This window comes from Pleurodeles waltl, chromosome 12 (assembly GCF_031143425.1).
Source record: "Pleurodeles waltl isolate 20211129_DDA chromosome 12, aPleWal1.hap1.20221129, whole genome shotgun sequence".
In the NCBI taxonomy this organism is placed as follows: Eukaryota; Metazoa; Chordata; class Amphibia; order Caudata; family Salamandridae; genus Pleurodeles; species Pleurodeles waltl.
Window position 1 is genome coordinate 185,321,711 of NC_090451.1, and position 26,583 is coordinate 185,348,293.

The following is a 26,583-nucleotide window of genomic DNA, read 5'->3' on the forward strand; positions in this document are numbered from 1 at the left end:
CTTGCTCGAGAGCACATCAGTAACATGAGGACCGAATCAAGGTCACACTGCCGCATAAACAATGGCAGCGGTGAAAACATTTACCATACCATTTAAGACCCTCATCATGACCAGAGACTTGAGGTTTGGCCTGGCAAACATGAAAAGGCCAAGAAGGGTGACAAATGTTATCTCTGCCAACCAGAAAGCCTTGCTAGGCAAATGATATAACAAACAGAATATCGAGAACTTGGACACACTGAGCCACACTTCACTGGCTTACAGTGGGGAATCAAGCTGGCGATCCCTATGCAAGGACCCACATTTTTCCCACAAGAACTACATCCACTATCTTTGAAGGCAAGTTGAAACTGCTGCGTTTCCACCTGCTCCATCTCCGCTTGTTGCAGTACCACAGGGCTGTTGTGTGACCGGTCAGGACCTGCGCTGGATGCCCTCTGATGGGAGGGAGAAAAGTTTGCAGAGCAAGGAAGGTAGCACAAAGCTCCAGCAGACTGACTCAGAGCTGTTGTTCCACTGGGCGGAACAGACCCATGGTTTGCACCTCTCTCAGGTGACTGCCCCAACCAAGAGACGATAAATATGTCATAACTAAATTATGAATGGCACAGTGGCAGCCTGCTGCAAAAGAGTTTTTTGTCCACTAACCACCACCGTAGAGTCTGGGTGGTCTCCATCAAGATTCAGAAGCTGTCCAACAGACAATCTCTGTTCGTGCGCACTGAAAAGTGAGGTTCAAATCCTGAATGTCCTGGCAGCCAACTACCTCAAGCAGAGCAACAAATGTTCTGGCCAAACGGTTGCTCTTAGTGCATCTTTTGCTGAAAGTTTCACTCCCAAGAATCAGTTCTGATATTCAAAATATGTGCCAAAGAGCGTAAAGATTTATCATTGCATAAATCCTACTAAGCAGTAAAGAAATCAGTGCAGATGCACCAGATTGCCTATCAGAGGACCAACTGAATGAGGTAAAGGGCATTTGGCTGAGCACCTGTGAAAGACAGGCAGGGGGAGTGGTTCACTGCTGAGTAAGAACATTTATATCCATAGATGGGTGGTGATGAGTTGCTTCTCAGAGCGTCAAAGCACTCTGCTCAGGGTACTGGAGAGGTTTGCTGTTCTTGGGAGACCAAGTGAGAGAGTGTCGGACTATCTAAGGAGCAAGAGATCACATCGTTGAAGGGAAGACATTGCCATAGAAGTGCACAGTGCTTCACCTACCTAAAAGAAACCAGAAAGAAGATCAAATCCTGCACCACTTAGTAAACCGATGGTGGGCAAAACATGTACAAGAAGTCCACGTAGGACCCTCTTGAAACCCCTTTTCAGTCAGCTCAGACATACTGGAGACATTGCGAAGAATCCCCCACAGCACTTTTGCGTCCCAGATAAAATTTGACACTGTCACTTATTTGGAAAAAGTAGCAATGCAACCCGAGGCGGAGGTATTGTCCCCTCTTAAGGAACTGGAGTCTCTCAACAAGGAAAACTTGAAATTGGCAACTTTGAAGTTATGACAGTCAGAAGATATCAGTGTCAAGCTCAGGGGATATTGGTGCAACTAAAGAATTGTCAGAACTGAAAAAAAGAAAAAAGGGGCAATCCCAGGTATTCCAGAACAGAGAAACGGCTGAGATCCAAGAACCTATCTAACCAAATGAATGATAGAAGCCCTATAGTCATCTCAGATCTTTACTAAAGTATGCTCACAAATGTTTTCACCTAAAGGTCGTCAAAACCAGTAACATTAGGGAGGAGTGGTGGGTCCCACTGTTAAGTTGAGGAAGAGGGGAGGGATTCAGTTCTTGGAGCAGCCATTAGAAAGGGCTTGATGTCCAGTGTACCCTATACACTTATTCCCAGACTCGCCTGGGTTACGAAATAGAAGAGTACTCTGGTCTCTGAAGAAGGAATTTGGAAAGATGGGAGCGCACACTGGCTTTTATTTCCAGCAACGTCCATGTTCATGATGGATGGCAAAAGTATAATGCTTGAGAACTGATGGAGCATTCAAGGAGGAAGTGGCCTTCAACTCTGTAGTTTTACAAGAACCACCAATCTTTATGCTCTTAGCAGGCGTTTTGAGAATCATGATTGATGTATTGTGTTATTTTCCACATTTGGGCCATATTTTGGGACTGGGCACGCTAGTGGAAAACCACTGCTATGGAGTACTGAGATGAAGGGCTTTCAGCAAAAGGATTTAGATGACAGGAAGAAGAGTGGCTGATGGCTTAACTTTGACAGTCTAGTTTAAAAACTGGAAGTAAACCATTCAAGTACATTCACTGAGCGGGTGCAGCCCTCCAATCTGCAGTATATTTTCTCAAGCGCCGAGCTCTGGCTAGGAGAAAGCTAAACCATGTCAAGTTCCGGAGACTAAATAATTCCAACGGCTGTGGCCAACCCTACGCTCAGTACGGAGTGTGTAACTCAAGTCTCCAGCCACTGAGCCACACTTCACTGGCTTGCAGTATCAGCAAGAATTTTGATTTCTTCTGCAAGTGTCACTGCACCGTTCACCAGAAGGTCCCAATATTTCTTCAGTTAAGCTTTGTGAATTTCCCACAGCGCATCAGGGCAACTTCAGCACATACCTAAAATTCAATGTCCACAAAGTGGAGGGGGATCCTTTTTTTATTGTACCATAATAAACTGGAATTCCCTCGGCATCTTTTTCACTGGGCTCAACCCGAGCACCAATATTTGTTCGTCAAATAAATCAACATGTTACCATGAACATCAAAATCGCAGCACTTGCCATCTTGAACATGTACGCAGACCACAATGCCTGGCTACGGTGGGCTGCCTCCGTTCAGTAGTGTTGAATCCAGGGCACTCCATGTTGCTAACGCAACTTTCTTGTTCACGTAGGATGAGTTGGTTTGGCAGCAATGCAACTATGTGCCTGAACTGGGCTTGGCTCACATACACAGCAGCGTCTGTCTTCAAACTACCTGCAAGTTCTCCAAAACAAGCCAAAAGGACAAAATGTGTCCCGTCCTTAGTAATGTTTGTGGGTGCATTTATTTCCAGACGAGACAGTCGGTCAAATCCAAACCAGATGCAGCCACTCGCACCTACACGCAAGCCACAATTTCTTCCAAACCTCTAATTGAACAGAGGGTTGTCGGCCTGTACCAAAAATGACAGACCAGCAAACCAGAAGTCTTGTGGTAATTCATGACGAACATGAAGTTCAAAGCATAACCCTATTCAAGGGATGCACTCCGAGAAAATGAACTAGAAGCCTGTATCCACGCCTGTTCATTCAGTTCATCAATTCTCCTTTCACCGGACATTTAAGACTATTCTTTGGAGGAGGAGAACAAAACACTAAATTGTCTCAGACTGGACCAAAGCCTCAAACTACAAATAAAGCCTTGTGCATTAAGGGTGTATTGAATTTTACAACCAAATTCAGGCAGAAAATTAACACTTTTCGAGGCTAAGGGCTGTTATTTAATTCCAACATTCATATTACCTAACCTCTGACTTTGGTATTCAACCATCGCTGCCGGCTCACCTGATTAAATGATTCAGCGCTTCGACACAAGGAGCTTCTTGTACTAGGTCTGAATGAATCAACCTACACAGATAACTACAAGTTTCGGACGGGCCGATTATATAGGTTTACTACATGTGCTGCCAAAAGTTCCCAATGCGTTCATTTTACGTTAAAGCACTTTGCTGTCAGAAAGCACGACCAAGGCAAAACCGGGAGGTGGAGAAAATACAGCACTTGAAAGTCACCCCCGTTCAGAGACGAGGAGTGCCTGAATACAAAGAAGCAGCAGATGATGTGTAATAGCACTCAGTGGGAGCTGTACTTACCAACACATTCTTAAGCTTGAATACTTAACCTGTTCCCCCAAATGCAGGACCCTAGAATTATTTTACACAAATACTAAAATGCACTAGCAAAGCCAAGGAGTCTGGCTTTTGTTGGGGGAGTGCTTGGTAATAACTGGGCGACAGGGTGCATTGCGGCAGCTGCCCTAGAAAGAAAATACCATAGTGAAGCAACATGTTGGGGCACACCAGTAAGGACGCTGCAAAAGGGACCCTGTTGAAGAGACCGCATGAGCAGAGTCAAGGTCTACTCCCCACCCCCTCCACACACCCCACCCAAAGAAGGGTTTAAAAAAAAACCCCAAAAACGGCCATGAGGTTGAAGTCTGCAGTGTAGCCGGAAACGTGAAAGAATACACTGCAAAATACTGGACAACCAATATTTCTGACCAAACGTTAATATTTTCGTTGCCTCTTTAAGAAAGCCATTTATGGGAACAAATCTTTAATTGATGACCAAAAAACACCTTCAAACCCAACACCACAATCATGAAAAAAGTGAAACAAATAAATGTGCAAAGGCCATACATTTTTTTTTAGCAGCAGAAAGCACTAACTAACAAAAAAACACAACAATTATAATGTGTTAGAAATGGGGTCTCTAGCTGGCAGAGGTATACACCTTTGTCCAAGTGGGGACCACAATCCTAGTCAGAGTAAGTCACACACAATCCACCCTCTGGTAGCTTGGCACTGAGCAGTAAGGCGTAACATAGAAGGCAATGTGTAAAGTATTTGTGCAATAAATCATGCAGTACAGTGAAAACCCCACAGAAATACACCACACAGTTTTAGAAAAATTAGATATTTATCTGAATAAATTAAGGTCAAAACGATCAAGATTTGATAATCAGAAGTTCAAATATCACTTTGGTAATAAGAGTCTTAAGTCCTTAAAAGCAACAATTGTCTCTTGCAAGCACACAGTACCTGGTGTGCATCTAAATTACATGCATGGGGTCCGCAGAGGAGGAGATGTGTGGAAAACGAAGGGTGTGCGTCTGATTTCCAGGCGCACACAGATGATGCGTTGATTCTTTTTCACGCGTCAAGGACTTTGCGTCGAATTCCAGCACGCAGGCTTGAATCCTCTTTGCGATGCGGGGTCTTTTGATGCCCAGGGATGATGAGTGGAATTCCTGGGCGTGCAGGACAAAGTCACAGGTGCTGTGTTGATCCGGTGGGCGAGGCGTCCGAGTTTGTCGCACAGAAGGCGCTGAGTCGATTCCTCCAGCAGGAAGTTAAGCTGCGTCATTCCGGCTCAGTGATGCGTCGATCCAGTGAGCTGTGCGATGAAGTTCCAGTCGCAACGCTGGTGCTGCTCGAGCTCTCGGGGAGCTGTGCTGCGTCATTCTGGGTCAGCGATGCAGTGATTCTTTCACCGCTAGGCAGGCTGTGCGTCGATTCCGGCAGGCTGTGCATCAATTTTCACTGCACAAGGAGTTCCTTTTGCAAAGTTGGCCCTGAGACTTTAGGAAACAAGAGGCAAACTCAAACTTGGAGAGCACTTCTCAGCAGAGCCAGCGGCCAGCAAGGCAGCTGGGAAACAGCAAGGCAGCAGTCCTTCACAGCAAAGCTGTCCAGGTGAGTCCTTTGGCCAGCCAGGCAGCTCCTCTTGGCGGGTTGCAGGATCTAGTTCAGTGTGTCTGTCCCAGGAAGTTTAAGTTGGTAGGGTCAGGGACCCAGTGTATATACTCAAAAGTGCCTTTGAAGTGGGGGAGAGTTCAAAGAGTGGTTTTGAAGTGCACAAGGTCCCCTTTCAGTACAACTCCGTCTGCCACAATCCCAGTAGTGGGTTTGGCAGTCCATTGCGTGAGGGCAGGCCCCTGTCCTTTGAGGGGAAGTGTCAGGCCCTCCACCCTTCCAGCCCAGGAAGACCCATTCAGTATGCAGATGTGACGGAGCATCCTGTGGTTGTCTGGGTGAAATGCTGTCAACCAGCCCAGCCCAGATGTGGATTGGAGACAGGTTGTAAGGCACAGAAAGTTTTTAAGTGCAGAGAAATGCTCACTTTCTAAAAGTGCATAAATAACAGATGATGGACAAAATGCTGAACAATGCAAACATTCACCCCCAGTCACAAAGATCTGGGTTTAATCCATCGTTTTTTTGCTCACCATGCCACCCTAGCTTGGACCCAGCCATATGGAAATCAGTCTTGACCCTGTTCCTCATGGGAACAGTCCAACCCGAACTGCCAAGCCAGGTCCTCCCTGGACCGGAAACAAGCATCCTAGGACCGGTTTCAGGATATCACCCTTCATCACCTAGGCTAGCTTGAATCCAGTGGCGCAGTAAGCACTTTCTAAAAGTGGCATTCCTAAAATAGTAATATAAAATCCAACCTCACCAGTCAGCAGGATTTTGTATTACCATTCTGTGCATACTAAATATGACCTGTTTACCCCTTTCTGATCAGAACCTACCACTCAAATAGTATGAGGGTAGCCATAATGTTAGCCTATGAAAGGAGAAGGCCCCACAGCAGTGGAAAACAAATTTAGGGGTTTTCCACTACCAGGACGTAAAAACCATACAGGTATATGTCCTGCCTTTTACCTACATAGCACCCTGCCCTGTGGGTTATCCAGGGCCTACCTTACAGGTCCTGTGTAGAAAAAGGGGCGTTTCAGGCTTGGCAAGTACTTTTAAATGCCAAATCAAAGTGGCAGTGAAACTTCATACACAGGCCTTGCAGTGGCATGCCTGAGATATGGTTAAGGGGCTACTTATGTGGGTGGCACAATCAGTGCTGCAGTCCCACTGGTAGCATTTAATTTACAGGCCCTGGGCACAGGCAGTGCACTTCACCAGGGTCTTATAAGTAAATTGAATATGCCAATTGGGTATGAGCCAATGTCACCATGTTTTAAGGGAGAGAGCATATGCACTTAAACACTGGTTGGCAGTGGTAAAGTGTGCAGAGTCCTAAAGCCAGCAAAAACAGTGCCAAAAAGTGGAGGGAGGCAGGCAAAAAGTTGGGGGTGACCAACCTAAGGCTGTCAGGTCTAACATAATGCCATTGTATCAGTAAATATATCAAAGGGTACACATTCACTTTAGCCTCATAAAAAGACAACTACCACCATCTAAACCGAAGGGAACCACAAACATGATAACATACCCATCCACAAGATGCCATTGTTTTGACAGTCCATCCAAGCAATGGCAAACCATGAAAATCAATGGCTGCACAAGGCTAACCTAAAGCTCACCCTTTCTTTACTACTCATTGTAATTTTTCTGACGGCTTGACGCGGCTTACCGTATATCAAGAGTGTTCTACAGCCAGACATAAAAGGGTGCTTTTTCACATGCTTTTTCCAGGAGGAGCCTTGAGTAAACACTGTAGAGAATAGACTTGGTTTTTGCCACCAGTGGATGAGAAGCGGGTCAAAGCACAGGGAAATCAGTATGGCTTGCTGATTTATGGCAAAGTCTACTAACCTGAAGTATTATCAGTAAGTAGGAAGCTCTCATCTCTCAAGGAGAAAGTCGCCAATCACACTTGGAAAATTGCAAATGGGTACCAATTCTGATGAAGAACGTGGGGTAAGGTGATCTCCAGGGCCAGATCCGGCAACACTGCCTGATCTCACTGGGCTCAGGAAGCAGTTTAGGTGTCAAACCACTATAAAGTTACAAACATTATGAAAAGGAGACTATTTGCCAGCAAAATATCTATGTGTGGAGCATATTGAATTTATCCTACAGACACAGTAGCACTATCACCAGAAATAAATTATCCAGTGATACCTCAGTAATGGAAGCAAAGGTTTCGGTCAATGACCTATGAATGACAGAAGATACAAACTTAGCTTTCAATGATTAAAAAAAAAAAAAAAGATGTTACTTGTGTGCTTAATTTTTGCTATGCTGCACTTCAAGATCAAGAATATTCAATTTACCCAAGGGTTGGAACAGACTACAAGCACCAACAGAAAATTACCTGATGGTCAACTAAAGAAACAGCTTTCAGCACACTGAGAAATGAACTAACCCATAAAAAGACTGGAGAACACTGGCAGTATATCACTAAGCAGATTTGCCTTGTTACCCCACTACGACAAAGGTGATACATTGACTCGCACAAGGTTTTACCCACTTCACTTGGTCTTCCCAACCTTCACATGTCTACCTTGGGGCCTCCTGGAACGTGCAGAGGTCCCCTAGTACATTGCCACAAGTGACAACATTCTTGAAGCTTAACTGGAGGTTGAATCAGTCACAGTAATTACACCGCCAGAGGAGATAAATCTGACAGGCAAGTTACTTACCTTCGGTAGCGCCCTACCTGGCATAGACCATATCTAGCTGCAGATTCCTTACCATTGAATTCTCCCCAGGCATCAGACTGTATCCAGAAGATTTTTGTGAGCAGTACCCCTTGTGCACCATTAGGTGGCATCTACTGGCTCTGCGTCCATAGTTGGGGTCATCCATGCTGGATATGACATCATGGGTCATAATAGGCCCACCCAGGCACACTGATGTCCATTTCTTTTCAGTGCTTTCCACAGCAGAAGTACAGAGCCATGAAGAACAATGACTACTGCTTCATCAAAGTTAAGGCCCTGAAAGGGGAGTCCATGCCCCTATAGATCAGTTCGCAGAGCAGGAAGGATGGGTGGGTGGATCGTTATGGAATCTGTAGCTACAGTCTCTACCAGATAAGGCGCTACCACAGGTAAGTAACTTGTCCATCTGAAAGAGACTTCTAGCTGCAGATTCCTTACTTCTGAATACACACCAAAGCAATACGATCCCCAGAGGTGGGTTTGCAAACCAAGTTTAGACTACAGTCCTGCAGGATGAAATGGGCAAAGAGCTCGCCCCTACAGACTTGATTGTCCAGGCAGTAGTGTTTGGTAAACATGTGCAGAGATGTCCACACTGCCGCCTGACAGATGCCAATGACTGGAACTCCATGTTCTAACACAGATGTTACAGCTTTAGCTCAGGTAGAATGAGCATGCAAACCTTCAGGGGGTTGCTTTTTGGCCAGTGAGTAGTATATCTTAATGCAGAGTATGATCCACCTTGAGAAGGACTGCTTTTGCACTGCCTGACATTTCTTTGCACCCACGTACCCTACAAACAGTTGGTCACTCGCTGGGAACTCTTTGGTAGATCAAGGTGGAACGCCAATACTCTGTTTGGGTCCAGGCAATGAAGTCTCTTCTCTTCCTTAAAGGAATGTGGGGGTTGTAAAAAGTAGGCAAGGTGATGGATTGGCCTACATGAAATGGCTGGACCACTTTTGGCAGAAAAGAGGCAATAGTGCGAAGCACCACATTTTCATGATAGATAAAAAGGTAGGGAGGCTTAGATGACTGCCTACAGCTCACTCACCCTGCAGGTATATGTGATTGCCAAAAGAAAGGCAGTTTTCAAAGTGAGAAGCCTGAGCAGACAATTATGTAGAGGCTCAAAAGGAGTGCACATCATAGAGGTCAAAACCAAATTTGGATCCATTTGCGCATAATGAAAGGGAATGGAGGAAAAAGATGTGGAAGACCATTGAGGAACCTATGTACAATAGAAGACTTAAAGAAGTTGATCAGGAAACCTTAATGAAGCAGAAATAGACCAATATCCCTCAAGAGTGCCAGAGCAGAACCCTGCTGGGCAAGAAAAGGAAAAACAGGACCTCAGAGAGGGGACAAAAGGGGGTCAACAGACTTGTCTGTGCACCATGACACAAATTTCTTCCAATGGCTGCTTTGGTGGAAGGATGCCTGGCTGCCAAAAAGACATTAAGGACTTCGGGAGGATGGTCAAACTTTGTCAATTACCACTCCTTAATCTCCACGAAAAAAGGCGCAGAGTTTACAGGTTCGGATGCAAAACCCTCCCCTTCAGCTGCGACAGAAGATCCTCCCAAAGGGGCACTCTGACCGGGGGATTGATAGACTGACTTACCAGCTCAGAAACCAGACTCTCTTTGCCCCAGTCCAGAGCCACAAAGATTACTTGGGCCCAGTCATTCCTGATCTTCTTGAGAACTCTGGGTAGGAGTGGTGTTGGCGAAAGGGCTTACAGAAGGCCTGAACTCCACTTGAGACGAAAAGCATCTCTGAGCGATTGCCATCTTGGAACCTCCAACACGCAAAACTGCTGACATTGAGTGTCCTCTGTAGAGGCTAACAGATCTAACTAAGGCTCTCACCACTGCTGAAAGGGTCCTTGCGCTACCTCCAGATGGAGACACTATTTGTGATCTGCTAGGGAATGTCAGTGAGTTTGTCCGCTCTAGCATTCAGAGAGCCTACCAGATGTTGAACCACCAGGAATATGCCCTGTTGTTTCAGCCACGTCCAGTGGAGCAGAGCCTCTTGACAAATGGTCCATGATCCCACTCACCATGCTTGTTTCAGTACCACATGGTGGTGTTCGTGAACACCTGCACTATCCTTCCCTTGATAGGGGGAGTAAAGGCTTTCAATGCCAGCCAGATCGCATGGAGCTCCACCAGGTTAATGTGGAGGCCCGTTTCTGCCAGAGACCAGATGCCTCTGATCACCACCTCTCCCAGGTGGCCACCTCATCTGAAGAGTGACATCTGTCACTACTGTCAGATCTGGTTGGGAAAAGGAGAGGGAATCTTTGACCCCATCGCAATTTGTTAACCACCTTGGAGAAATTGCCCTGATGCTACGCCCACTGGAACTTCAGGTCCCACTGCAGTGAGTCTATGCCATCTGGCATGTGTCACCAGTAGGATGCAGGAGGCCATGAGGCCCATCAGCCTCAGAGTAATTTTCTCTAAAATCAAGGACAGAGGATGAAACATCAGTTATTGTAGCCCCAATATACCCTGGACTTGTCACTCAGGAGGATATGCCTGAAACTGCAATTTGTCCAGAACAGCTCAGAAGAAAAGGAGCATCTGAGAGGTAGTCAAAGGGTGACTTCAGCATGTTTATAGTGAACCCCAGCAACTGCAATCAATCAAAGAAATTTGTAGAGCGCGCTACTCACCCGTGAGGGTCTCAAGGCACTGCGGGGGGGGGGGGGGGGGGAGGAGTTTCAGGGAGGGTCACTGATCGAACAACCATGTCTTGAGGTTCTTTCTGAAGAGCAATTCATCTTTGGTTTTGCGAAGGTTGGTGGGGAGGGAGTTCCAGGTTTTGGGGGCGAGGTAGGAGAAGGACCCGCCTCCTGTGGTGGTGCGTTGGATGCAGGGGACTGTGGCTAGGGTGAGGTCGGCTGATCGGAGGTTGCGTGTGGAAGTTCACTCTTTCGTTGAGGTAGGTTGGGCCGGTGTTGTGGAGGGATGTGTGTGTGTGGATGAGGATCTTGAATGTGATTCTCTTGTCTCTGGGGAGCCAGTGAAGGGATTTGAGGTGTGGTGAGATTCATTCGTGGAGGGGGAGGCCAAGGACGAGGCGTGCGGCTGTGTTCTGGATTCTCTGGAGTTTGAGTTTGAGTGTGGTGCCGGCGTAGACGGCGTTACCGTAGTCCAGTCTGCTGCTGATGTGTGTGGGTGACTGTCTTCCTGGTTTCTGGGGGAATCCGTTTGAAGGTTTTTTTTTTTTTTTTTTTTTTAAGAGTGCGGAGTGTGTGGGAGCAGGGGGAGGTTAGAGCATTGATTTGCTGTGTCATGGAGAGGGAGGGGTCCAGGATGATGCTGAGGTTGCGTGCGTGGTTTGCGGGGGTGGGTGCGGGGCCTAGGGCGGTGTGCCTCCAGGAGTCGTCCCATGTGGTTTTGTTGGGGCCGAAGATGATCTCGGTTTTGTTGGAGTTGAGCTTCAGGTGGTTAGTGGTCATCCAGTTGGCGGTGTCGAGGAGAGCAGTGTGTAGGTTGGTTTTGGCGGTGGTGGGGTTGCGGGTGAGGGAAAGGATGAGTTGGGTGTCATCTGCATAGGAGAGGATAGTGATTCCATGTGCTCGGAGGATGTTGGCTAGCGGGATCATGTAGATGTTGAAGAGTGTGGGGCTGAGGGAGGACCCTTGGGGGACTCCGCAGGTGATCTTGGTAGTGTTGGAGTGCAAGGGTGGAAGGCGGACTCTCTGGGTCCGGTCGGTGAGGAAAGAGGTGAGCCAGTCTAAGGCTTTCTGGGGAATTCCTATGTTGTGGAGGCGTGTGTGGTGGCAGACAGTGTAAAAGGCTGCGGAGAAGTCTAGGAGGATGAGTGCGACGGTCTCGCCTTTGTCGACTTTGGTCCTTATGTCGTCAGTGCATGCGATGAGGGCGGTTTCCGTGCTGTGGTTGTTGCGGAACCCGGATTGTGAGGGGTCAAGAGTGTTGTTTGCTTCGAGGAAGTGGGATAGGCAGGCGTTGACTAATTTCTCTGCAACCTTGGCGGGGAAAGGGAGGAGGGAGATGGGGCGGTAGTTGGAGAGGATCTCCAGGTCGGCTTGTTTTTTTTTTTTTTTGAGGAGAGCGGTGATTTCCGCGTGCTTCCAGGGGTCTGGGTAGGTGGCGGAGTCGAAAGAGGAGTTGATTATGTTGTAGAGTATGGTAGCGATGGTTGGGCTGGCTTTGTTGTAGATGCGATGTGGGCAGGGGTCGGAGGGGGATCCGGAGTGGATGGAGTTCATGTTTTTTTTGGTTTCTTCGTGTGTGGTGGGGGTCCAGGTGGAGAGTGTGGTGGGGGGGATCAAGATTGGGGGTTGGGTTGGGTGAGGTGAGTGAGGGGTGTGTGTGGTATGAAGCTGTTGTGGATGTCCAGGATTTTGTGGAGGAAATGGTTGGAGAGGGCGTCACATAGGGGCTGTGTGTGCGCGGGGTCTACATTGCTGGCTTTGGGTTTGGCAAGTATATGGACGATGGTGAAGAGTTCTTTGCTGTTTTGGGAGTTGTTGTCAACGCGTGTCTTGTAGTGATCTCTTTTGGCGGTGCGTATGAGTTGATGGGTGCGAATGGTGGTTTTGAGGGTGTAGAAGTTGGTTGCGGAAGGTTCTAGTCGCCATATTTTCTCAGCTTGGCGGCATTTGCGCTTGGAGTTCAGGGGTGAACCATGGGGCGTTGTTGATGTTGCGGGTGGCGATGTGTTTTCTGAGGGGGGCTAGTGTGTCTGCGCAGGTGGTGATCCATTTGGAGAGGTTGTGTGCTCCTGTGTAGGGATCGTTGGCGTGGGGGGGTGTTATGGGCCAGTTGGGAGTTTAGTCATTCTGTGGGGATCTTGTCCCACATGCGGTAGGGTGTGGTGTTTTGATGGTAGTGTGTGGGGGGTTTGGTGAAGGAGAAGTGGACGCAGTGGTGGTCATTCCAAAGGAGTTCGGTGGTGTGGGTGTAGGCTATGTGTAGGCTTGCGGTGAAAACTGCATCAAGCGTGTGTCCTGCTGAGTGGGTTGGTGCGGTGACCGGTTGTTTGAGTCCGAGATTGGTGAGGTCGTCTATGAGGGAGGTAGAGTTGTGGTCTTGTAGATTTTCTAAGTGAAAGTTGAAATCACAGAAGAGGATGTAGTCTGTGGAGGTGAGGGCGTGCGAGCTGATGGTGTCGGCGATGGTGTCGCAGAAGGCGGGCGTGGTCCTGTTGGTCTGTAGAATAATGTACCTCTGAGGGTGGAGTTGTTGTTGATGTGGACCAGGAAGTGCATGTGTTCTGTGTTGTTGATAGTGTCTTGGGAGCTGGTGGTGACTTTGATGGTGTCCCTGTGTAGGATGGCGATGCCACCACCTGGCCTGTTGAGGCAGTCTTTGCGTTGGAGTTTGTATCCCTTGGGGGTGGCGATGGCTATGTCGGGTTCTGAGGAGGGCTTGGTCGAGGTTTCCGTGAGGAAGGCGATGTCAGGTGATTGTGATGTGATGAGGTCCCAGAGTTCTATGGCATGTTTGTGAAGGGAGCGGGTGTTGAGGAGCAGGCAGTTGAGGGGGTTGTGGTGGGTGGTGGTGGTGTGGTGGGTGGTGGTGGTGTGGTGCGTGAGGGTGTTGTTGCGGGGTGTGTTCTGGTTGTGGGCTGGTGTGCGGCGGGGTTGGTTGATGGGGGCAGAGAGGGTGAGTCTTGCGTTGGGGGTGTTGTGTTTGTTGAAGGTGGGGTCGCTATGGTTGGTGTGTGGTGTGAGGGATGAGGAGCAGGAGAAATCACAGGTGTGGCAGGTGAAGGGGCCATGAGTGTGTGTGGGGCTAGATGGGGTGCACGTGGGGTGGGGGCCTGGGTTGAGAGAGTGGAGGGTGAGTAGGTGTGTCAGAGGGCCAGGGGGACTGGCGCTGGGTGTGGTCTTGGCGCAGACGGGCTCAGGCATGCTTGCCTTTGGCGCGCTGCTGCCATAAGAGGAGGGGAGGGTGGGAGTGGCAGCTGGAAGGAGGGAGGGCTTGTCGATTGAGAAGGCTGGGGGGGTGGGGGGTGGGGCAGCAGCGGCAGGGAAAAGGGAGAGAAAGATGTGGAGTGGAGGAGGGGGGAGGGGCCGCAGGGGACACAGCAGTGGGGAAAAGGGAGAGAAAAATACGGATTGGAGGGGGGAGGTGGGACGGGCCGCAGCGGCAGGGAAAAGGGAGAGAAAAATACGGAGTGGAGGAGGGGGGAGGCGTGAGGGGCCGCAGGAGCGGGGAAAAGGGAGAGAAAAATAAGGAGTGAAGGAGGGGGGAGGTGGGAGGGGCCGCAGCGGCGGGGAAAAGGGAGAGAAAAATATGGAGTGGAGGTGGCGCAGATGGCGGAGCGGGGAGCGACCTGCCTGCAGAAGCAGGGTCAAAGGTTGCTCCCTGTTACTGCGCTGCGGCTGCCATAGGAGGAGGGGAGGGTGGGAGTGGCAGCTGGGAGGGTGGGAGTGGCAGCTGGGAGGAGGGAGGGCTTGTCGAATTAGAAGACAGGGGGGGTGGGGCCGCAGGGGACGCAGCGGCGGGAAAAAAGGAAAAACTAAGGTGGTGAGGAGGAGGGGGAGGCGGGAGGGGCTGCAGGGGACGCAGCAGCGGGGAAAAGGGAGAGAAAAATACGAAGTGGAGGAGGGGGGAGGCGGGAGGGGCCGCAGGGGACAGGAAAAGGGAGAGAAAAATACGGAGTGCAGGTGGCGCGGATGGTGGAGCGACTGCAGAACTGCCGCGGTCTAGAAGTGGGAGACAACAGCCTGGGGCCAGCCAGTCTTCCACAGCCAGACGCTGAGATAATGGAAGACCGAAACCCCTGATCTCCGCAGATGAGCTGTGACCACCGCCATCACCTTGGTGAACACCCAAGGGGCACTGGCAAGGCCAATGGGGAGCACCGTGAACTAAAAGTGAACTAAAAGTGCTTGTGGTAATGTCTGTGGTCAGGCAGGACGGGAACGTGGAAGTGCCTTGCACGCCAAGCACTACCATCCAGTCTCCTAGGTCCAGGGAGGATAAAACCTGAGCCAGATTGAGCATTTTTAACTACTTCTTTTTGAGGAAGAGATTGAGGGGCCATAAGTCTACAACAGGGTGGAGGACCTTGTCCTTTATGGGCACCAGGAGGTAGGAATAACCACGATCTACTTCTGGCACAAGCTCCCATGGCCAAGAGAACTAACATCCTCGTGTACAGGTGCCAAGAGATCCTCCATCATCCGATTGAAGAATGGTGGCACGGATGGAGGCGTAGTCATGAAGACTAGGCAGGTTTGGAGACTGCTGCAGAAAGAGGGGGAGGGTGAAGGGGGGGGGGGGCTGGCCAGACCGCTGGCTTCCTGATCCATGAGGACAGTGGATCCCACGTCCTTGGCCATGCAGATCAGATGCTGGGCAGCAGGCGCAGCACAGTGGCTGGAGGGAAACTGACGTAGCAGTGCACCCCTTCCATAGCCACGAAAGGGGGAAAAAGCAGACTGAGGTGGATGAGGTACCTGGCCGGAGCACGAGAATCCTTGAAGAGCTTGAATGCTGAGTCTGCTTTCTCGCTGAAGAGATGGGTGCCATCAAAGGGCGTGTCCATAAGATTGGCTTAGACATCTGCCCTCATCCAGGTGTGGCGCCTAAGGGCCACTGTTGATGAAACTGCACTGCCCAGTGAGTCAGCCTTATCCAGTCCACATCGGATCGTGAACTTTGCTGCGTCTCTTCCATCAGCAACTGCTTGGAAAAGTACAACCCAAGCCTCCTCCATGACCTGTGGCAGCACTTGTGCAACTGTAACCCACAACATATGGAAGTAACACCCCAAAAGGCGTGCAGTGTTCACGGATTTCAATGCCAGGCTGGCAGAAGAAAAAATCTTCCCAAGTGTGGCCAGCCTCTTGAATTCCCTACCCAGCGATGCGGAAGAGAACACGCCCTATGAAGTGGAGGCTTTGTTGTAGTTGGACTCTTGCTGTAGGCAAGACTGTTGGTTTAGGGATGGCAGCACTTTTGTTTGTAGGTGAGTAGGCCAATCCTACAACAAGTCGCAACTGTCGGCCCAACCCTCTCAGCTCACAAGCAACACCTCACCAAAACAGTAAAAGGTGATTTGTGGCAGCCTTTACACATGGACTCGAGAGTATGACATGTCAGGGGAGTCGTGGGTAAACAGAGATTACCCTTTTCTCCCATGAGCCAAATATTTCATTCACATAAGCAATTAGAGAGATGCAGTAAAGTTTTCAGCAGGTTTTATTAACAAAACTGCAATCTACTGTAAATTGCATGGGCTGCAATGATTAGAATAATGAACAATGCAAGAAACAATGGTAAAAACGAAAGTCATGAATCCCTCCACCATCTTGCAATGATATGTAATATGAAATAGATGTGAAATTTTCCCTAATACCCTAACATGATTAACCTAATCTCTAACCCAAAGAGAGCTAGGTGTGTTAAATCTAATGTGCCAGTACCATGTCCATGAGAAAAGCCTCCCCAACCCGCGTTACATTGGAAAGAGGTCTCGTGACAGGAAGACTGGGTCTGCATCAAGGCGACATGTAGTACAGATAGTGTTGATGGCATCTGGCAGGAATCCCTCTAATGATCTTTTCTGTGTCAGATGTATTTATACAAATCTTATAGGACCCCTGATACAGGTATGTTCCCAAACAATAGATAAGACGACATGCTTGGGGCGGCAGTTATATAAACAATTCCTTGAAAAGGTACATTATGTTACTGTCACAAGAAAGTGGGAAAGTAGATGATGTGAATACCTACATATCTCATTTATCTTTGACGCTGATAGTGACGCCTTTACAGAGTGACACTGATAACATGAAACTAAAGCATCTTCCTAACTATAAACATAGCAGCCATCTTGGAAGAAATAATTAAATAAATGTGCTAAAACAGAGCAATCTAAGTAGGTTAAAAGTCACTAGGTGACGGGGGCACAGGCCTGCAAGCCAATAGCTAAGCTAAACTCCTGATTCTCATTAAAACTAAATAGGATCCACTACAGCTTGGATAACCAAGCTCTTAGCCTTAGGAACCCTGGGTCAACCAGTGCAGGGCAATGGTGGCGGGCAATAGTTCTGTTCACAGGAGCCCCTGTGCTGGGTTTGGACCAGGTACCCAACAGGACATCAGTAAGGGTTCATTAAAGGGCAACAGAACTTCAGATGGTGACGCCCCGGGCTGAAGCACCTCTGTCAGGAGGTTAGCCCTGACTGCCACCGAAGGCAGCTCGAGGCCCAAGAACTCAGACGCTCTTTGCACCACCATAAAGTAGGATGTTCCCTCCTCTGTAGCCACAGTAAGGGGAGAATGCATGGGGAATTATCTAGAGGATCCAGTCCTCTTGACTGAGACCGGAACTTAAGTGGAGCCCAGCACCGGACCACCAGGAGCTTTAGGGACCACTCCCTCAAAGCTTTTGGATTCATGGCCTGGTACTCTGAGCACGACTTCAGTTCATGGTTGCGCTCCAGACACCAAAGGCAGACGAGGTGCAGATCCATTATGGACATCACCCGATGACCGTTTCCGCAGGGCTAGCAACCGGTCTTACAAGAATACATCCTCCACCCATCTGGAGTGTAGACACTCAAAAATCTTCGACAAAAAGTCGAAAGAGACCCATCATAAAATGACTGATGGTGCAGCTTTCTTCAGACCAGCGCTGGCTGGTGCGGAACAAAAAACTTAAGTCAGAGCACCAGGGTGGTGCCTATATAGGACCCGCAACGTAATTTCCAGCATGCCAATCTGCCTGGGGGAATTTCTAAGGTAAGGAATCTGCAACTAAATGTTGCTATCAGATATAATTATTCACTCATCTAAATGCTAAGCTACACAAACCGAATCAGACTCTGGTCAATGTTGGAAACTTTGAACCCACCTGACAGAGCCCCAATACTAGCGAAAAGCACTGTCATGGTACCACAAGGGGCAGACTGTGCACAATAACTTGTCAAATAATAAACTGTTGATTATGGCTATCAGTGTCTGCTAGAAAATGAGAATGTGGTAACAACCATAGTAACATTTAACAGACTGCTTATTGAGGAGATATGGGGATGGGGTATCTTAGGCACAGACTGTCAAACAAATAGCTGCTCCTGGGACCCAAAAACAATTCCCTCAGAATCTATTGCACAACTGAAGTAGGCAGACCACAGACACCAATTTGTATATCTCAATGGTGAGAAAGGGACCTCAGAGTTTTTAGAAGAGTCTCAGGCTGAAGGCTCCCAGTCTTCTTGGGTCCCAGTGATTCAGCTAAAGGCCTACCTATGTATGAGAGATGTTGCAATATTAGGGGACCGTCATGACATTTTGTAGTAGCAGTCTACCATTTTGTGTCATGTCTCTAGGGTGAGCAGACCTTTAAGTCTCCTCGGTCCTTAAGAATATTCACTGGTTACCTTAAAAATAAGGGTGAGTTTAAGGTTGGATGCCTTGCTTTTGATGGTGCACTTCTCAGATCTCATAATAACTTGCAAAATGCAAGCAAGTTTCTGGGAGAGCCAGAAATACAAGGATCAAATCTCAAAAACGACTTTACCAGGCAAGGTTTAAGAACCACCTGAAGTTTCTTCATCACAAGGGAATCCGTAATCATTTAAAATACACAAGAGCTTTATGTTACAATAATGCGTCAGGGGGTGACTGCAGTGTATAGGCCATTCGCATTTGCGTATTCAAATTGTAGGGTTATTTCAAACACCAATTCTCTGTGACTGACAATTCTTTATTCTTGTAGCCCGCATTTCATAACTCCCACAAAGGCCAATCATCTACAAAGCAAACCTTTGAAGATACATGATGGGTGGACGTCGTTCAGCCACCCTGACCACCTACCTCTGGAAATTACAGCCATTTCCTGTCCAACTCCAGCGTCGGACAAAGGTCAAGACTTGGCCCTTCTCTAAGCCATATATCACGCACCCTCGGCCTCTTTTTTGCAGGGCTTACTTAACTGTCTAGCCAAAAGGCCATAAGAATGCAAAAACGTTTCTGTAAGCGATCTGAAGGCTTCATTTCGATCCAGTGATCACACTCTCCCTTCTTTAAACATTAAAATCTGATTAATATCTTGCGATTTAAAAAAAACAGTTATTGCTGCACCCAGCTAACAATCAAATAAATGCAAAATAACTTCCTAAAAGCACCACTTGAGGACAGGGAAAGGTTAAAGTGAGAAGGACGCACCTCTTGCTTGGTTTTTGTGGTGTAACCTTGAACAGACTCTCGCGCCACTAAGCTTTCCAGGGCATCCTGCACTGTTCGGATCTTGTCGGACTGGATATCCAGCTGCAGGGTGAAAAACGGCTGCAGAGTGGCAGACTCCTTTGAACTCTGTTGGTATACCACAGACCTGTGGGAAGAACAAACCCTGTGAGGCAACACTCATACAGCTTCCAAACATGACACACCTGCCTGATCCATAAGCATTCTTTGGGCCCATCTTCAACCAACGGATTTTACTGCCTTGCTCTGCGAGAAAATGTCTGACATTAACACCTGCTGTGACAAGAGCGGCCCTGAAATCAGTGCATACAAAAGTCTACAGTGGCTGATCTTTAATACTTGTAGATGAAGGGAGCATAAACCATGGATCAGAAACGATGCCCTAATTTTGGAAATACAATTTCAAGATGACAACATAAAGCAGAACTAAATGAGTGATTATCTCCGATGAGAACTCGATGAAACAATGAAAGAGAAAGAAGTCCAAATGCACTTGAAAAAACAATAATATTGTGAAGCACACAAACACAATTCGGGGGGCTGCACTCTAGCATAACCGATATGTCCTGAACACCTGATTCCAGACCCACCCCTTCAGATCTAACTACGCACTCCTGAAAACCCGTACAAACGTGCAGCCAGTGTTTGCTTCTCATTTAGTGGGGTCTACCAATGAATGGGTATCCTAAATCAGCATATCCTGAGAGGAACTATGAAGTTCAAGGGCCCTTTAACCCACCCGTTGCCCTGAAACCATCTTACCATCTACATAGTCCTCACCCTATTTCCATAAAATGGTTAATTTCCCACGATGAGCTTCCAATTTTGTCCCGATGTATTCCAAAAGCCCGACTGCAGAAGAAAGGTTGGAAACTATCCTACGGTTTTTGCAGGACTGTATTTACTTAGGCTGTTGTGTGCGGCTGGAAACTGACTGAGTAGTAATTAATTCAGGGATTTTTCACATCAGTGGTGCAGGTGCTTCATGAGCAACAAATCCCTACCCTGCACTTCCTCAGTAGTTCTCTTCTTGAAAAAGGTGCCAGTAAGTTTGTGTTTTTGACCAATGCTGAGGGATTAGAATAAGGGAGCATATAAAGGGAAAGAGCCTGAGGACGAAGAGTAAAAAATTCCAAATATGTAATTTTGTCCAATTACTATAGTCTGGTTCTTCTCATTCTCTAGTTTGTGGGCAGATTCCACTGCAAATCGAACAGGAGTCTAGGAGGAGGAAGAGGCAGTGTAGGGCAGCCTTAGACTGTACATTGCTCTAGGAGAAGCCCTGAAAGCTCACTATAGGGAGAGAACACCATGTGTAGCCCACATAGCCACCAGGGCAATGTTTTTTAACAAGTTCATGTCTATAGAAGGCCACAGATGATCCCTCAATCTTGCCAATGTGCACCCCTCCAGATGGAGGTTCGGCTCCACAGAGAGGGTAACAATGAGCAATACATGGCATTCTTTATCTGCCCGTGGAGCTCATAGCAGACACATGGACATCCAAAAATCACAAATAATGGGCCAGTAGAACACAGGTCCCTGGTCAAAGCCCAGATTGTGGGAGTATGGATAGAAAAAGTAGGGATAGAAGAGTAGGGATAAGAAAAAATGTCAGAAAATCAATTTCCTAGTTCGGAAGGAATATGGTTTGATTTTGGATGAGTTCTCAATACTACCTTGTGCCATTAGAAAATAAATTAAAGGCCTAAACAGGCCAAAAACCTGCAGCTTGCTTAAATATCTGGTCAATGTATTGTTATGCCAAAAGAAATAGTCTTCATGCAAGAGGTCCTAGGTCACATGAGGCGAACAGCTCCAAATGCTTACTTATCAGCCAGCCTAAGTCCAGTTGCCTCTTTCAGGAGCAGGATGGGCATATGATCAGAGGGTACAGATCCATTAGTCCCATCCAGTGTCTTAACTGCCTCATTTGCAGGGGAGAACGACTCACCAAACCTATTCTGGTAGACATGTTGCTGCGAGGCTAGTCCAGTCTCTGTGTTATTCAGTTTTGAGAGAATAAGATGTATACTAAGCAGACAAGGGCTTATTGACTTCTCTAGTGCACAGTGGCAGAATTTCAGTAATTCCTTCTGGTAAGGTGCTCTTCGCAAGGAATTTCTGGAAGCCAACAAGTCCTTCAGGCACTTGTGATGTGTGTATTTAAGGTTAGCTCTTTAGGAAACGCACTCAAGCTGAGAAATGTTATGTTGCTTTGATTGGGAGAGACGGATATTGATGTTCTGAAACACATGGAATAGCCCTGAAAACCAGTGGCCAAGCAGGAGCTCCCCGAATGAATGAGCATCTTTAACGCTACTTTTCTTCTAGACTACCTTTGGGATCAAGTTGTAGCATAGGCTTAAAAGACGACCACACTTCAGTCCAGTACCAAGACATTCCATTAGGCCAAATAGCTGCACCTTGTATTCAGAAGAGTGTCAAACAGGGAAATACACTTCTGATTGGGCGATCCCAGTACTCGAGGAAGAGAGAGAGGACATCTGAAGAAGAGATTTCCTGAATTCTTGCAGGATGGGAGCATGGAAAGAACGCTCATATAAGTCCACTGAAAACAGCCAGTCGTAGTTTTGAACAGCTGACAGAAGCCGAGTTGAAATATCAGCATTTTCAACTTCTGTAAGGGGAAATAATAAAGATCGAAAATAAGGTAGGAGCCCGCTCCATGGTTTTTTTTTTGTTTTTTTTTGTAAACACAAAGCAGACATAGAAGTAGTATTCCTGGAGGCAAGTTCCTTTCTGTTTCTTCTCAAACAAGGATTCCCCTTCTACCTGCTGCAGAAATTCCTGGGGTGTTGACTGAGGCAGAAATGGCCTGGATGACTGATTGACTGGAAGCTGTAGAGCTTCAACATTTACTGTAAGTGAATAAGCTCGTGGTTCACTTGGTAGATAGATTAGTGATGGTAGCTCTGAGCAGCTACTCCCACCACTGGAGTGAGCCTGGTGAGAAAGTGGCACATCCCAGAGGATGTCATTAGAACATCTTGGCCTAGGATGAGGCCAGGGAAGGAAACTATCCTCCCTTTGGATCATACCCTCTCCTGCCTCTAATCTGGAATCAAACCTACCTTTAAAGACTGAAATAGGGGAGGGAGCTGGATGATGGGAGTAGTAGTCTCTGAGGAATTACGGACTACCATTCGGCACTTAATCCTTAGTATTTTACAGTTCTGGAAAACCACTAAGGGATCGAACAGATCCATCCTGTCAAACGGGAGGTCGAAGGACTTTGAGGAACGCTAGATTAAAATGCTAAAACAAACTATGAATGTCGGCAGGAGGAGCTCTTTCAATGCAGTTCCCTAAAATCAGCATCTTTTGTTATGTAGATAAGGCAGAGCACGGCATTACACTCCTCTTGGAAAAGTCTCTCCAATAAGGACAAAAAGTTACAAACCAATTAGTCTGAGACATTTAGATTTTATTTAACGCATTTCCAATCTCCACAATGTGTCTGCACTTTCTGCTCCGATTGTCTACTCCTTTTACCATCTAATGGGCCATTAAACACACACTAGAAGGCAAGAGTCAACCTCTTCAAAGGAAACCATGCAAGAAGCTTGATCCTTTCGCTACCGAAGACATTCACTTCCAGGTGCTTGTCTGCTTCCTGTAAATTAAGCTGTTGTCCCCTCACTGCAGCAACCTGCATCCTGATTGGTACAGATCATCCTTCCTAGTGGGGGATCCTTTATATCATGCAGCAGTGAATACTATCCCGCCCAGAGCAGCCTGCTTGGGATAGGAAAATGTAGTTTACAGTTTGTGTCAAATATCGGTTAACGCACCGGGCCTCAAGGATGGGCCACGTTTTCCATTTAACCGGGCAAACGCTGATGAAATGATTAATTGACAGAAGAAAACAGATAAATGTGCCTTGGAAAACAACAGAAACTTGCCCTCTTAATAGGTGGCGTTGAGACGGTTTTAGCTGCCTCCCGAGCTCATTTCATTAACATAAAAAATAGAGAAGGGCGTCGGGCATGGACATAGATTAAACAAAAATTCAAGCCATTTCATGGTGTGCCAAGCCAATGTTAGACACTCCTGAGACGTTTATCCCATTTCTTTCGAAATGTGTTATTGGTGTCCCCATATGTCAAAAATGGTATCCATTACGCCAGGGCCAGCATTTTGTCATGGGTGTCATCTTAGGCAAAAAAAGTACATTATACCAGAGATATAGGTTTATCAATGTCATCCCTAAACCATGAACTACCCTTGTCACAAATTATATAAGTATATCAGGGTCCGCATTTTCTCATGGTTGCCCTCCCCTCAAATTCAATAGCTGTCCTCTCTCATGACAATTACCTATGTGCAGCACTTTTGCAAGGGTGCCCCCATGCTAAGAATTACCTCTAGTGTGCCAGTACTAGTGTTTTTTTCCACTATGCCAAGAATTATCTCCAATCTGTCAGTGTTTTGTCACAGGTGCCTGTCAAGCTAACAATTGCCAGTGTAAATAGTTTGTCATGGGTGCCTCCATAAGACGAGAATTACCTTCACTATGCCAGGGATATCGACAAATTCACAAACATAATACAGTCTAATCACTTACACTCAGATTCACTCAAACTCTCACGCACACCAATTCATTTTCACTAACTTGCAATCACTCGTTTATTGTCACTCACTTGCACCCACTCTTACGAAACTCCCTAATTGCCGCTCACTCACCATTCACTGAGTGTCTCTTATTGACAATCATTCTTACTCAAATTTACTTATTCTGACTCACTCATACTTTCCCACTAACTTGCACCTTTACTCTAACTTCTCTCGCTCGTGGTCACTCATCGTCACTCACATTAATTCTCATAATCTTTAACACTCACCCTTATTCATGCCCTCACTCACCTTGCAGTCACTTACTCGCCCAGTCTTATTCAGACACATTCATTCTTACCGACCCTCAATTTTTCATTTTCACTCTCACTTACACACATATGCTATATATATATATATATGGAAAATGTCACTTACCCAGTGTACATCTGTTCGTGGCATTAGTCGCTGCAGATTCACATGCTGTGCACATCCCGCCATCTGGTGTTGGGCTCGGAGTGTTACAAGTTGTTTTTCTTCGAAGAAGTCTTTGAGTCACGAGACCGAGGGACTCCTCCCATTTCGGCTCCATTGCGCATGGGCGTCGACTCCATCTTAGATTGTTTTCCCCCTCAGAGGGTGAGGTAGGAGTTGTGTATGCTAGTAATAGTGCCCATGCAATGGAGTAATGTACATAATGTAGCTTAAAGTAATATATTTACAAATATACAGATGTTCAAGATCAACTTCTAAACGGCTACAGGCTCCCGGGGAGGCAGGTGGGCGCATGTGAATCTGCAGCGACTAATGCCACGAACAGATGTACACTGGGTAAGTGACATTTTCCGTTCGATGGCATGTGTAGCTGCAGATACACATGCTGTGCATAGACTAGTAAGCAGTTATCTCCCCAAAAGCGGTGGTTCAGCCTGTAGGAGTTGAAGTTGTTTGAAACAATGTTCGTAGTACTGCTTGGCCTACTGTGGCTTGTTGTGCCGTTAGCACATCTACACAGTAGTGTTTGGTAAATGTATGAGGCGTAGACCATGTAGCTGCCTTACATATTTCGGTCATTGGAATATTTCCTAGAAAGGCCATGGTAGCACCTTTCTTTCTAGTTGAGTGTGCCTTTGGTGTAATAGGCAGATCTCTTTTTGCTTTAAGATAACAGGTTTGAATGCACTTAACTATCCATCTAGCAATGCCTGGTTTAGAAATTGGATTTCCTGTATGAGGTTTTTGGAAAGCAATAAATAATTGTTTTGTTTTTCGAATTAGTTTTGTTCTGTCAATGTAGTACATTAACGCTCTTTTGATGTCTAATGTATGTAGTGCTCTTTCAGCTACAGAGTCTGGCTGTGGGAAGAACACTGGTAATTCTACTGTTTGATTTAAGTGGAACGGTGATATGACTTTTGGTAAAAATTTAGGATTTGTCCGTAGAACTACTTTATGCTTGTGTATTTGAATAAATGGTTCTTGTATGGTAAATGCCTGAATCTCACTTACTCTTCTTAAAGATGTGATGGCAATTAAAAATGCAACTTTCCATGTTAAGTATTGCATTTCACAAGAGTGCATGGGCTCAAAAGGTGGACCCATGAGTAGTGTTAAGACAATGTTGAGGTTCCATGAAGGAACTGGTGGTGTTCTTGGTGGTATAATTCTCTTTAGACCTTCCATAAATGCTTTTATGACTGGTACCCTAAATAGAGAAGTTGAGTGCGTAATTTGCAGGTAAGCTGAAATTGCTGTAAGATGTATCTTAATGGAAGAAAAAGCTAGCTTTGACTTTTGCAAATGTAGTAAGTATCCTACGATGTCTTTGGCAGATGCGTGTAAGGGTTGAATTTGATTATTATGGCAGTAATAAACAAATCTTTTCCACTTATTTGCATAGCAATGTCTAGTGGTAGGTTTCCTAGCTTGTTTTATGACCTCCATACATTCATGTGTAAGGTCTAAGTGTCCGAACTCTAGGACTTCAGGAGCCAGATTGCTAGATTCAGCGATGCTGGATTTGGGTGTCTGATCTGTTGTTTGTGTTGCGTTAACAGATCTGGTATGTTTGGTAGTTTGACATGGGGCACTACTGAAAGGTCTAGTAGTGTTGTGTACCAAGGTTGTCTTGCCCATGTTGGTGCTATTAGTATGAGTTTGAGTTTGTTTTGACTCAACTTGTTTACTAGATATGGAAGGAGTGGGAGAGGGGGAAAAGCGTAAGCAAATATCCCTGACCAACTCATCCATAACGCATTGCCCTGAGACTGATCTTGTGGGTACCTGGATGCGAAGTTTTGGCATTTTGCGTTTTCCTTTGTTGCAAATAGATCTATTTGTGGTGTTCCCCAACTCTGGAAGTAAGTATTCAGTATTTGGGGGTGAATCTCCCATTCGTGGATCTGTTGGTGATCCCGAGAGAGATTGCCTGCTAACTGATTCTGAATTCCTGGAATAAATTGTGCTATTAGGCAAATGTGGTTGTGAATCGCCCAATGCCATATTTTTTGTGCCAGGAGACACAACTGTGTTGAGTGTGTCCCTCCCTGTTTGTTTAGGTAATACATCGTTGTCATGTTGTCTGTTTTGACAAGAATGTGTTTGTGGCTTATTATGGGTTGAAATGCTTTCAGCGCTAGAAATACTGCCAATAGTTC

At 46.8% G+C, this 26,583-nt stretch overlaps 1 protein-coding gene across 1 annotated transcript in view; it reads right to left on the minus strand.

Annotated features, from left to right (window-relative positions):
* Window positions 1-26,583, minus strand: part of USP10 (ubiquitin specific peptidase 10) — a 285,739-nt gene that overhangs the window by 42,495 nt on the left and 216,661 nt on the right. Inside the window, exon 11 of the mRNA XM_069216238.1 lies at window positions 19,313-19,478. Coding sequence (XP_069072339.1) covers window positions 19,313-19,478 — 166 coding nt within the window. The remainder of the gene's footprint in view (window positions 1-19,312; window positions 19,479-26,583) is intronic.